This window comes from Hydra vulgaris, chromosome 14 (genome assembly GCF_038396675.1).
Source record: "Hydra vulgaris chromosome 14, alternate assembly HydraT2T_AEP".
Classification (NCBI taxonomy): Eukaryota; Metazoa; Cnidaria; class Hydrozoa; order Anthoathecata; family Hydridae; genus Hydra; species Hydra vulgaris.
Window position 1 is genome coordinate 18,044,028 of NC_088933.1, and position 15,821 is coordinate 18,059,848.

The 15,821-nt window shown below is 25.4% G+C and overlaps 1 protein-coding gene across 2 annotated transcripts in view; it reads right to left on the reverse strand.

The window, feature by feature from the left end:
- LOC101235693 (nischarin) overlaps positions 1–15,821 on the reverse strand; it is a 193,340-nt gene that overhangs the window by 33,522 nt on the left and 143,997 nt on the right. For both annotated transcript variants that reach the window (XM_065818391.1, XM_065818392.1), the window contains exons 18-19: positions 14,177–14,373; positions 13,996–14,099 (exon numbers count right to left, since the gene is read on the reverse strand). In XM_065818391.1, coding sequence (XP_065674463.1) covers positions 13,996–14,099; positions 14,177–14,373 — 301 coding nt within the window. The remainder of the gene's footprint in view (positions 1–13,995; positions 14,100–14,176; positions 14,374–15,821) is intronic.

The following is a 15,821-nucleotide window of genomic DNA, read 5'->3' on the forward strand; positions in this document are numbered from 1 at the left end:
ACAAACTTTGTGACAAACCACACAATTCAAAGATATTTAGAAAAAGCATCTCACCTTACTGCAATAAGATGTGAGAGTGAGAAATCCTCAAATGAGCAATGTGTAACCTCAACCGAAGGAATAAAGACAAAATCCTCTAAGGTAATAATAATTTATTAGCTTTGAAATAAGGAATTTTTATTCTTAATTACCAGATTCTGATTTCTTAAATTTGAACTGCGCTAAAGTGTCGTTTGTTGCAGGCTTGACCAGGAAGACATGCTATTACACACCATTATTATGTTTTGTTTTGACAATTTGGCCAACAAGTATTTACACATTTGCTTGATGATATGGTTTATGTGAATGTTAAATGTTGAATTATTTCAAAAATACGCTAAAAAAACTAAACTAAGATTAAAAAGTTAAAAAAAAATATTAACTTGAAGTTAAAGTTAAAAAAAAATACTAACTTGAAAAAAAAATGTAAATGAAAGAGAAAAAAATTAAAAACTTAACATAAAAAAACTCAATTAAGTAAAATAATCTTTTTTTGAGCAATGTTACAGCATTCTTTTTTTCTAAAGAATTCTTTTTTTAATGACGCAATTAAAACTTATGTTTTTAACTAACGACGCTTACGTAACATAACGTTAATTAAAAATTGTTTCTTCCTTCTTCGTTAATTAAAAATTGTTTGTTCCTTTTTTATTATTGTTTTTTTATTTTCTATTCAGTTTCTATTCTTTTCAGTTTCACACTAAAGCAAATTGATGTTTATATTATATAAAATATATTATAGAAAATGATTTAAACGATATAAATTGATCAGTAAAAATGTGTACTTTTATAAATATAAATATAAATATATATAAATTACATATAATGAAAAAGAGTAACCAAAATAATTGTTAAACTGTCTTTTGCTATCATTCACGTAAGATAGGTGCTACATAAAATAAACATTTGAGGAAAAAATGTATTTTTGTAACTGCGATATTCTTGTACAAAAAATCAAAGTTTCCTAATTTATTAAAAGTTCTATCAATTATTTTAATGATTTCCGGATCAAATTCAAGCATGAAGCGAATGTTTAGCACAGTAACTAGCATATTATCAGATCAACTATCTGATAATATGCTAACTAATGACTATACGACAACAGCATCATTAATTCCAAATCAAGTTTTCAATGACAACAATGAAATAGATAGTGCTGATGAAGATATGACTGCCGAATTAGCAGCATTCAGTTTCAAAAAAAAAGGAAAGACCGCTACAACATTTGAGAGGAAAATCTTTAACTTACAACTAATAGTTTTGAAGAGGAGTTTTAAACTTGTGTTATAATCTACTAATTTTTTGACGATAAAAAAAAGCGTTATTTAAATAAGAAATTATAAAAAATATATTTGATAGTTATTAATTAATTTACGAAAAAAATTAATTATTAAAAAAATATCAAGAAATATAAAAACCGTTAATCGTAAATATTAAGTTAACAGCATTTTAAATACATATCAAAACAACGAAAGCAAAAAATTTTAGCCACAAATTTATTTTTCAATACTATTATAAGAACTTATTAAGCACTTGCGTTTTTGTTTGTTTGCATTTTTTTTTACCATTAGTAATTTAAAAAAATAGCGATCTGGCGCAAATAAGTTGGGAAGTATAAAAAACTACATTATTGAAGTAGTATAAATGTGCTGTTGTAGATACTACTTCAAACATTGACAAATGAAAGTCGTATAACAAATAAAAAGCTTTTTATAAACAGTTTTTGACAATTTTCAAATTTCAAGATCGCTCTAGCGGCACTGACCCCGAGCATGCACGATTGGCTCAATGACAACAAATTATAATTTTACGAGCATGATATAACATACTTGGCAATTTTCTTCATCACAACCCTATATATACATATATATATATATATATATATATATATATATATATATATATATATATATATATATATATATATATATATATATATATATATATTATTCACAACTTCCAGTACCACCAAGCAAAGATTTTTTGAAGGGTAGTAAAAAAAACATTAATTTTTTAACAAAAATATAGATTTATATATATATATATATATATATATATATATATATATATATATATATATATATATATATACATATATATATATATATATATATATATATATATATATATATATATATATATATATAATATATATATGTATATATATATATATCAGGGTTACCACTATTAAAACTGAGGCTAAAAATAAGGACTTTAAGGAGAATTAAGGATAAATTTTCCAATTTATAAAGAGATTTGGTCGCGAACGCAAATTTTTTCAAGGAAAAAATAAGGAGAATTTAGGAGAAAATGATTACTTTAAAAACAGAATAGTTCTTTTTTCAATAAATATTAAATATAAATAGATAAATAGATAAAAAAAAAAATATTAAATATAAATAGATAAATATAATATACTATACATATATATATATATATATATATATATTATATATATATATATATATATATATATATATATATATATATATATATATATATATATATATATATATATATATATATATATATATATATGTATATATATATATATATATATATATATATATACATATATATATATATATATATATATATATATATATATATATATATATATATATATATATGTATATATATATATATATATATATATATATATATATATATATATATATATATATATATATGTATATATATATATATATATCTATATATGTATATATGTATATATATATATATATATATATATATATATATATATATATATATATATATATATATATATATATATAATAACATTATTAAAAAAGTTTATTTTTCTTTTTAACAAGCTTCTTTTTTTCAACATAAAGCTTTTCAAGAGACTCTAGTTTTTCAAAGGCAGCTCTTTTTTATGCATTAGATTTTGATATGTCAGCTTTAGTGTCATCTAATTACAAAGAGAATCATTAAATAATGACATTTCATTTAGTATTATATGAACTAAAAATTAGTAAGAAAAACAAGGACAGCCTAATTTCAAATTTCAAAAATTGACCTAAAATATATGTAACACCACTAGATTAAAAAATATTATACTTAGGTCTTTGATTTCCATGTAAAAAGTGGCCAGCTACTTTGTACATGGAAATCTATAAACAAAAATCTAAAAAATGATTTTTAAAACAAAAAATTAAAAATAATTAAACATGTTAATTAAAAAAAAGATTAGCTAAAAGTTAAGGATATATTTCTAATAATATATAAGAAAAATTAAAAAAAAAATACAGCAAAAAAAACTATTTTATTATTTTGTAGAACCACATTTCTCTTGTAATCATTGATTTACTCTTATTGAATTTACAAGATTTGGTATATTCTTTATATCTGGTATCGTTGTTTTAAATATATCGATTGAGGGAAGAAGGCATTATCAATATTCTAAAATTTTAATCTATCAAATTTAAATTCAAATTTATCTATCAAAATTAATTCGACCTTCAAATAATCAATAGCATACAACTTCTGTATTTATAGTTAGTGTAGTTATAGTACTTCTGTATGTATAGTTTATGCAGGCCCAAACGCCTACATGTGCTACTACTTTGCTTGGTCTGCTTTAATGTAAAATCAAATAATTTATATAACAATATATATTTGTATATATATATATATATATATATATATATATATATATATACAAATATATATACATACATTCATACATACATACATACATACAAAACTACAGTTAAACATTGATCTTAAATGAACATGTTTATTTCTACTTCTACATTTCTTAAGATTTAAATATCTACATTAGCTTACTAAATTGATATAGAATATTGGCATTTTATAAAACATTTATACAATTTTATTGGAACATTTATATAACTCATCAAATTTTTATCATTATAAGCTCAGCCCTCAGGTCCACATTCGGCAACGCTGACCTAACTGTTAACTTTACAGTGTCTGAAGTCAAAAATTTTTGCTGACCTCAGAATTTTAAAACTTAATTTAAAATATGCTATTCCAAATAAATTAAAAACATCAAAATGTTAATTTAGAATTTAAATAAAGCGTTCGCTTTATTTAAATTCTAAATTAAGTAAATAAACTAAAAATGAAAAACAAATGTTTTATTTAAAATCTGAATAAAATTATTTATAAAAATTGCAAAACATACTTATTTTTTGAAATCTGAATAAAATGGTAAAAAAAACAGTCAAGTGAATTTTTCTTTAAATTTTGAGTAAATAAAAACACAACAGCAAAACAAATGCTTTATTAAAATTCTAAATAAATAATTAAAATAAAGAATAAACTAACACTTTAATTAAATTATAAATTATAAATAACAAAAAAAAAAAAATTAAAAACTTTCATTTAAGTTGTAAACAAAACAACGAAATTAAAAAAAAAAACATTACTAATAAAATAATAAAAAAGTAAAATCAACATTCAAATTTTTATGCTAATGTCTTCGGTTGATAGAAAAGTAGGCAAACTTGGCAATTTTCTGATAATTTAATGCTAAATGCTCGCACATTCGTTATTATGTCAAGCAGTGCTTTAAAATTATGTGCTGACCTGATGGCGACCTATAACTTATTTTTTCTAATTCTGAGGGCTGTAAGCTAGAATATGTAAAAACTCATAAAAAGCACATTTTTGCATAATCTGTTAAAATTGTTATATTGGGTCATCCATGAAGTATTTCATGCTAAATCTAACTTTTTAATAGAAGTAGGGGATCATTTGCGTGCTCAGAGCAAATAGGTTGTACCTGACAGTTTTGCAAAATAGAGAAAACACGATTTGAAAGTTGAGATGCCTTGCATAAATCAATGAAAATTCGAAATTTACTGATATTTGACACAAAAACAGCTATTAAATAAATGTTCTTCTTATAAAATAATGTCTTCTAGATCATGTGTGTACGTATATGTATATGTGTGTATATACATATATATATTATACATATATATATATATATATATATATAAATAAATATATATATAATATATATATATACATATATAGGATATGTATATATATATATATATATATATATATATATATATATATATATATATATATATATATATATATATATTTATATATATATATATATATATATATATATATATGTACACTGTGTGACAAAAGTTATCGTACGCTAAGAAAAAAAAATAATATTCAATATAGACACAATTTTTCTGCTATATTTAATGAAAATTATTTATAATTTTTTTTTTATTAGTATTTATTTTGTTAATTTATGAATTTTTTGGAATTTATACTGAAATAACATTAAAATTAGGCTCAAAATTTGAAAAAAGTACATTAAAGATGATGACAAAAGTTATCGTACACTTGGCGTACACTAATATTTATTTAACTTCAAACCGTTATGTCCACCATTTTTTATACATTTTTGAAAATAAAGTAAATTATAAACACTTTAAGATTATTTTCAATTGTTTTAAATGAATCTTTTGGTTAAAAAAAAGTAAAATGAGCTTGAAACGGGTTAAGACCACTGTAGAAATTCGTAAGCTAATAATTAAGCATTGGAATGAAGGAAAATCGTTAAATTGTATTGCAAAAATTGTTGATTCTAAAAAATCCACAGTTTCTCTAATTATTAACAAGTTCAAAAAAATAGGAAAATTAGCTGATTTGCCCCGAAGTGGTCGTCCAAAAAAACTGAATAAGTGTGCTGAACGAAGCTTAGCTTCCACAAAATAGAAAACGATTTGGGGGTTAAAATTAGTCCAAAAACAGTCATTCGAAGTCTTAAAAGACAAGGAATAGTGAGTCGCGTTACAAGAAAGGTTCCTTGTATTAGTGATAAAAATTGTAAGCTTCGATTAAACTATGCTAAAACGTACAATGATATGCCAGACTCATTCTGGAATAAAGTCTTATGGACAGATGAGTCTAAATTTAATGTAAGAAGATCTGATGGTAGAATTCGTGTATGGCGTTCATCAAAAAATTGCTTAGAAAATGGAACTACAGTCCGAACATTTAAACACAGAAATGGATCAGTAATGGTTTGGGGATGTATGTCGGCAGCAGGTGTTGGAAAGTTAGTATTTATTGAAGGAAATATGGATAAACATTACTATAAACGTATTATTAAAGAAAATGTTGAACAATCAGCACGTAATCTTGGTATTGGTGATGACTTCGTTTTTCTTCAAGATAACGATCCCAAACATAAGGCCAAAGATGTGATGGAATTTATGGAAAAAAAAGGTTGGGACATACAAAATCATCCACCTCAAAGCCCTGATTTGAATGTAATAGAACATTTATGGGATAAAATTGATAGACGAATAGATAGAACTGGTGTAAACACCATTGAACAATTAAAAGTCCAAATTGTAAAGACGTGGGAATCAATCGATCCGTCTATTGCAAAAAAACTCGTTGAATCGATGCCAAGACGTCTTGCTGCTGTTGTAAAAGCTAAAGGACAAAATACACGATACTAAAATATAAGTTTAGTTACCATAATATTTATCAAAGTGTACTATTTTGAAAGCGTACGATAACTTTTGTTACCCTCTTTTTGTTACTTTTCTTGCTTTTTCATCAAGATATAAAAATAAAATTTTTTTCTTGTTCTGTTTTTTCAATTTTTGTTAAATAATTATAAATCAAATAGTTTTTATTCAGTTTTTAACTTGTTCCTTGCATTTCTTTTATTCTAAATTAAGAGTTAGTAATTTTTTTAAAGTGTACGATAACTTTTGTCACACAGTGTATATATATATACATATATGTATATGAATATATATATATAAAAATATATATATATTTATATATAAATACATATATATATAAATGTGTATATATATACATATATATATATATATATATATATATATATATATATATATATATATATATATATATATATATATATATAATTGTATAAATAAATATATATATATATATATATATGTATATATATATACATATATAGGATATGTGTATATATATATATATATATATATATATATATATATATATATATATATATATATATTCATGTATATAAATATATATATATATATATATATAAATATATATATATATATATATATATATATATATTTTATATATAAATACATATATATATAAATTATGTATATATATAAATATGTATATATATATATATATAGACATATATATATATATATATATATATATATATATATATATATATATATATATATATATATATATATATATATATATATATAAAATGTATGCTATGTTTGCAAGAAAAATTTGAAATAATTACTCATTTAAATCAGAAAAATTTATTATATAAAAAATCTGAATTAATTTCTCAATGTAGACACGAAAATAAATACCTCTTAAAAAATTATAAAAACAAATGACCAAATTAAATTATCCCCATTCCAAAGAAATTTATTTAATAATTACTTTCTGTACCTTCCTGTTAACCAAAAAAAAATAGTAAGCAAAAAAAATTTTTATTTTTATTTTTAGTTATAATAATTTATGCAATGATGAAACTTAAAGTTGAAGAAAAAAGTTATAAATTAGTAAAAAAGTGTTTTTTACTAATTTATATATATATATATATATATATATATATATATATATATATATATATATATATATATATGTATATATATATATATATATATATATATATATATATATATATATATACAGTTGTGTGACAATTTATATATATATATATATATATATTTATATATATATATATATATATATATATATATATATATATATATATATATATATATATATATATATATATATATATATATATATATATATATATATATATATATATATACAGTTGTGTGACAATTTATTATGGCCACCTATGAATTTTGATCATTTTGAAGTTTAATCTCAATTTTTTCAAATAAAGAGTAAAAATTCATCATTGAAAGTTGATCTTTTGTTTAAAATTAAGTTTTAACTCATAAAATCAGTGCTTTTTTTTGATACTGGCAACACTGTCACTTTTGACAGACATTTTGTATGGTGTCATCTTAATTATAATCTTTTTGATGTACACTTGTTGAGTTTAATTACCGGAGTTTTGAATTGGTTTATAAGGTTATCATCAAATATTTATTTGTCAGTAAAAAATTGTTTCTTGGACATTTCTTTTTATTTTAAAGTAAAAATAATTATATTTGATTTGATATTTTTGAAGTTATAAGTACCAAAGCAAATTCTTAACTGTAGTAGTGAAATGTGATATCTTATTTTAGTTATGGGGAAAAAAAGGACTTGTTACCACAAAAAGTTGCTGAAATCAGGGCACTTCTAATAAATAATAATTTTTCTCAACAAGAAATTGCCAGAAAATGTGGTATTTCGTGGGTTTCTGTAGAAAATATACGACACAAAAATGGTTAATATAAAGAGAACTTGATGCCAAAGAGGGTTGGTAAATGTGGAAAGAAGAGAATCCTTACACCCTGCGGGAAAAGAATACTTACCAAGATTGTTCTAGATAATAGGCAGGCCACCAATAATGAAATAACTAATAAGCTGGACTAATCTGGAGTCAAAATGTCAAAGAGAACAATGTCACCTTCAAAATCTTGGTTACATTTCACGACGTCCAGCTAAGAATCCTAAACTGACACTAAAAATGATGCAAAAAAGGCTGCAGTGGGCAAAAAAGTATAGGAATTTAACAGAAGATGATTGGAAATTGGTAAAATTAATTTAGATGTGTTTAAAATATCCACTTTCTTACACCAAACTTTAAATATTCACTTAACAATCTTTGTATAACATTTTAAGGTATGCTTTAGCGATGAGAGTACTTTCCAAGTTTTAACAAAGAAGGCTTAGTATATAAAAAGAAAAAAAAGGGGAAAAATACTTATTGGACTGCATCAATCAAACTGTTAATAACCCCAACTCTGTGATGATCTGGTCAGTGATATGTGGAAGGAGAATGGGAAGGCTCTATATTGTAGAGGGAATAATGAATCAGTTACAATATAAAAAAGTCCTGGAACAAAGATTGTTGCCACAATTGGCAGAATGGTTTAGTCCAGGTGAAAAAAAAACCTTAATGCAAGACGGGGCACCATGTCACACGGCTAAGTTAGTTAAAAAATATCTATGAGATCAAAATATTCCATTACATGGCCAGGAAACTTTCCTGACCTAAGTCCTATAGAAAATGTTTGGGTGCTCCAAAAGAAGCAAATATCTAAAGAAAATATTACAAATAAAGTGTATTTAATAGAAAGAATTATTCACCATTGGAACCATAATAAAGAATTGAAGGAAATGGCTAAAAAATGGAATGGCATCAAAAGTTAAAATGTCCTTGCAATTTTAGAGGCAAAAGGAAGAATCACCAAATATCTTGAATTTGTGGTAATATTTGATAAATAAAATTTATGACAGTTTGTTAAATGTTTTTTATTTGTCAAAAAAATACCCATTTTTAAATAGAAATTACTTTTGAGTACATAAATCACAAAAAAGTAACAAAATAATAGACTTTTAAACTTGAGAATGTAAAAAATTGTGGATAGCCATAATAAATTGTCACACAACTGTATTTAAGTAATTTGTCTTTGCTTTGTTAGCACATTGTTTAATTTCATTTTTATTAATTTTGTTATTGTTTTTATTATATTTTTCACATTTATTACTACCTATCAACATCAACATCTATAGCTTGATTGGTTAGAGCATCATCCTGATAAACTGAAAGTTTGTGGTTCAACTGCTATGAACATATTATATTAAATTTTGTATTTTACATACTACTTTTTTTAAACCTTTTAAGAGTCTGAGCTTATCATTTCTATTACATGTGCGATGTCTAAATTATCATTTACTTAAATTAGTCTTTGATCACAAATTAAAAACAATCTTTTCATATACAAGATTTGATTAATTAAGAAAAATGAGTAAAACATTCACTCTTAAGAAACTTTTATTATTAAAGCAAAAAAAAATTCAAGTAATAATTAAAGTTGCAGTAGACAAAGAGAAAAGTATGTTAAAGGCTTGTTGGAACTGACTGGAGGGAATAAAATCTTATTTGCTTGCCGAAACTAACAAAAGATTGCAAAACATTTTATGTATTACTCATGGGTATTAATTACTTATGGGTATATAATTATGAGTAAATTTTCAATGGGTTTTCATTATGGGTTTTAAATTACTACTTATTGCTAATTTTAATTATGAGTTATAGAAGAATGAGATTTTTAGAGAAAGCATAATAAGAACCAATAAAAATAATTAAAAAAAGTGATCACAGGTGTCACAAGTGTCTGAGACAATGCAAAAGTCAAGTAGTAAAAAAAAGTAATTTAAAATATCAGAATATCAAGACTGAAATATGATCAATTGACAAATTGGGAAAGCCAAAGGTTTGCATCTTGAAGGACTAACTCAGTCTCTAGTGCAAAAACAAAACAACTCTAAATGATGGAGATTTAATTTGGCAAGTCGTTTCCAACAAGGCTGCAAGCAACCACTATTAGAGTTGGAAGTTACTGGAAAAAAAAAGAGATGAAGTTTATAGAACAAGTTAAAAATTGACAAACAACTTAAAAGATTGCAAATTATATGAATCAGGAAAGAAAAATGAAGGAAGCAAATGCCGAAGAACTGATATTTGAGGAAAAAACAAGACGAATAAGAATTTTTGGTACTAAGGAATAGTCACAAAAAAAGGATGAGATTTTATTGAGTGACGAGTAACACGAGTAAAAGAGAAAGAGAAGCAACATTACGATGATGTGATAATTGTTGGAGGTTGGCTGCAAGAGCAGGTTCAACTAGGTTTACAATGCGTTTTTGCACCTTGCATAAAAGAGAAAGGGCATCATTAGAAGAACAGCCTCAGATATAGCAACAGTACTCCATACAAGAACGTATAAAGAGAAAAATTGCAATGGATTTGATATATGGTTTCCAAAAAAAGATCAGAAGTAAGAGTTAATCCTATAAGATTAAGGGTAGATAACTCCAATTATATATATGGAGATCTAAATTTTTGCGGTAACAATTGGCTGAGAAAAATTGGGATTTATTTAAATTAAAGTTCACCAGCCACTGTGAGTCCCATGTTGTAGTAAAAGTGGACCCTTTTCAAGCTCAAATGATCCTTTTCAAGCGATCAGAGAGTGTTGTCTTCTTTTCAAGACAAGAATGATGGTAGTATCATTAGTGAACAATGCCACCTTAGATGTGAGAATATCTGGAAGATTGTTAATGTAAATTAAGAAGAGTAGAGGGCCAAGGACCTTGAGAAACCCCTGAAGTAACAGGATATGAAGAAGAGTGCTGTCCATCGAGGACAACTTTAATACTACAATTGGTGAAAGGATTCAATAATCTTAAAGATATTTCCAGATACACTGTAAAAACAAAGCTAATGGAGTTGACCAGCATGCAAAACTTTATCAAAAGATTTAGAAATGTTGAGAGCGATGGCCTTAACCTCTCCATCTTTATCAAACACAATAAAACCTATCGGTTATTACTGTTAGAAAATAGGATGTAGAATTAGAAGATCGAAATCCATATTGATGATCAGAAAGTTAGTTATTAGATTCAAGATAAGAGATTAGGTGTTTGTTAATTAAAGATTCAAAAACCTTGCTTATGATAGGAAGAAGACTAGTAGTTAGACGAGTCAGATTGGTCTCCAGAATATTTGAAAATAAGGATAACAAATGCGGCTTTCCAGCATGCCAGAAAACAAGACTCTGATAAGCACTTATTAAGTAGTTTTGAAATTATAGACGACAGCTCTGGACAACACTTCTGCAAGACTACAACAGACATGTTGTCCAGACCACAATTTGTAGAAGATTCTAAGCAGGAAACCTTAGATACAGAAACTGGAGTAATATGAATGTCAAGAAATGGATCGACCTGTTTGACAGCTATATCAGGTAGAATGCAACTAGTGGAATCAAGAGACTGATGAAAGGTTTTTAGCAAACAATTCAGCTTTGGCTTTAGGTGAGGTGACAAAATTTGAACCATACAAGATATGTGGAATAACAGATTTGCCCTTATTATTGATACTGTTAAAGATCCTCCAGAAGTCACAAGAGCCTATTTTTCCAGATGAAATGGGAGATTTTATGACCTGAAAATAACGGGTTTTGGCATTAGACAAAATCTTTTTACAATGATGTCTGTTTTCTGGAGAATCGTTTTGCTGATAGATATGGAAGCAATGGTTTCGATTAGAAATTGAAGCAGCACAATGTGAGGTAAACCAAGGAGAAGAATGAGGCTTGACTTGGAATTGTCGAGAGGGAATAAAAGATTCCATGCCAGCCTGAGTCCTAGAAATTAAAGGCAGTTGTAAGAGTTACAATGATAAGGAGATTCTGGCGATAAAGAACTATGAGATAATAGTTTAGAGAGATCAAACTGTGATCAGTAGCACTTAAGGGTGAATGTGGACAAACTGAGCACTGACTAGGATCAGAAACAAGACACAAGTCAAGTAGAGAAGTTAAATGATTCAGGTTGTCTGGAAAACAAGTGGGAAAGTTGACTGTTAGAGATTGAGAAAGGCAAAAGTTGTGGGCCTTAACGTATGTAGAGTCATTGACACTAGAACCAAGCCATTCAGTGTAATAAACATTTAAGTCACCAACAACAATGATATGGGTTGATGGATAAAGAGAGAGAGCATGGTCAATTTGATCAGAAATACCATCAAAAAAAGTGCAGTCTTGAGATCAAGGAGAGACATAGAACAAAAAGAAAGGCGATAGAGCAAAGTGGTGCGAAATGAGAGCATATAAAAGAATAGTCGGTGAATTCAAACATAGTTTCCCAACAAATGGGTGAATTTTTACAAATGTAAAAGCCAGGCCAAGCATGTGACTATTGGAGTCTTTACAAATTAAAGAAAAATAACCATCAACACTAAGATCACAAGATGATATAGCTGAACTCAAATTAGTCTCACAAAAAGCAAGTAGGTCTGGTGAACTTTGTAAAAGATTCAACAGAAGAAAAGTTACTTCAAAGACAACAAATATTAGTGAATGAAAGGTTTAGAATGGTTTTTTGTGTTTTATAGATTTAGGTTTTAAATTTGTTAAAGAACTTGACTCAAAGTAAAGACAGTACTCAGTACACTGTTTAATAGCCCAAGCAATTGCCTCATTACTTTTAATAAACCCTAAGCCGTAATAAACCCTTGGCTCCAAATGTGGCCTCAACAATGCACACCAAAAGTACGAACAGGAACACCATCCATGCGCAACATGGCACTGTTAGTACTCTGATATTTTGCAGCTGTTGATGGAATCAGCCTCTATGAGAGCTACCACAGAGTTTGGGAAACTTGACTACCAGCCGGCCTCAGAACCATAAAACTGAGTTTTAGAGTTGTACCCTCATTAGGAGATAATAGAATAGGTTGTCATAAAAACAGAGACACAGGCAAAACCCATGCAATGAGTCAAAAAGATCCGGCATTCTCAATAAAAAATACTCATCTGCTCGAGATTTTTGGAGTTGGCTTCTTCTAGTCTTTGCCTAAAAAAGTGTATACTACAAGGCAGCAGGACATGAAGCAAGTAGTACTGGTTACATGTTACCAATAGCAGGATAACCTAACCTGATTTTAGTTTAATAAAAAGAACAACTTTTACCAAAATATATTTTTTAGCAGATAAGGTAAAGAAAAAAAGTAAAATCAAAACTTAAAAACTTACTTATTTTTAAACTTGCAACCCATTTATAAACTCAACATGTAATTTACCATTTCAACACAAAACAAAATTATCATTTTAATAATTTTACTTTAAAAAAGATTAATGAATCAATTTTTAATATCATTTTAATAAATTAATTTATTAATTTTATTTTCCTATAGCAAATTTCTAAACTGTCATTTGTAAATTTATAAGGTTTCTATTGCATGAGACTTACATATCAACATGTGAATGAATATATTGTTCAATTTCTTTTATAAGCTCATCATCCAAACCAATCTCATTTTTGTCTATGTTCCAAGTACTAAATGGTGATAAACTCTAAAACGTTAATTTGAATTTAAATTGACAGAAATGTCATTCTTCCTAAACACAGAAAATAAAAATAAAATATAAACCTCTTTATTGCATTTATGTATTTCTTTATCATTTAACATTTCTTTATCATCTGTGGCTTTGTCATCCATTAACAATTCTTTAGAACCCAGCATTTCATTATAAATTGTAAGCCATGAATCACCAGCTTGTAAACGTAGTTTTTCAATTTGTTCGCGCAAACTCACATCATCAGCATTTTTTTTATCAAAAAAGTCAGCTGAAATAATATAATATATATATATATATATATATATATACATATATATATATATATATATACATATATATATATATATATATATATATATATATATATATATATATATATATATATATATATATATACACATATATATATATAAATATATATATATATATATACACACACATATATATATATATATATATATATATATATATATATATACACACACATATATATATATACACACACACACACACACACACACACACACACATATATATATATATATATATATATATATATATATATATATACACACACACACACACACACACATATATATATATATACATATATATATATATATATATATATATATATATATATATATATATATATATATATATATATATATATATATATATATATATATATATATATATATATATCCAAAATTTCTTTTAAGCACCAAAAATGTAAACATTTTCATAAACAAGACAAATTTTCTGATATTTAAAACCTTTTTTTTTTTAATAAAAAACAATACATGTTTCGACTAACACTAGTCATCTTCAGTTAAAATTAAATAATTAAAATTTGCTAAAATACCTATAAAGGTGTTAAAAAAAAACAATACAAATATAATTATTCTTGTATAAACTTATAATAATATAATTACAAAAATACAATAAAATCAGTTAAAAAGTTTATCATATCATACGAAAGAAATAGGAAATAACAAAAGAATAGGTTAAAAAGATACGCAATATGTATAAAAAATAGCAGCTAAACAGAAAGTGTCATTTGTACATGGTTAACCTGTTTATTCATACTAGGTTTTAACCATTCTATAAACATACTTTCTTTAAGTTTTAGCTCAAATTTGTTGGGTGCCCAATCTAACACAGAAAAACAATTAACATAGAAAAACTAGACTGTCTAACAGCTTGTTGTCCGGACAACATACCTGTTATAATCTTGCAGAAGTGTTCTTTGGAACTGTCACCAATACTTTAAAAATACTTAATAAATGCTTATCAGAGTCTTGTTTTCAACCCTGCAGGAAAGTGGCATCTGTTATTTCTATTTTCAAAAAATCTGGTGAGCAATCTGACTAATCTAACTACACCCCCCCCCCCATTAGTCTTCTTCCTATCATAAGCATTTGTTTTGGTTTTTGAATCTTTAATTAACAAACACTTAATCTCTTATCTTCAACCTAATTCTATCTATCCTTCAATCTTATAATTTACTTTATGATTATGATTATGGATTTTAATCTTCTCATTCTACTGCTGATTTGTTAACAGTAAAAACCAATAGTTCTTATTGTGCATAAAATAGATGTGAAAGTTTAGGGCTATTGCTCTGGACATTTCTAAAGCCTTCGATAAGGTTCAGCATGCTGGTCTTCTTCATAAGCTCCCTTCTTAGGGTGTATCAGATATCATCTTTAAGAT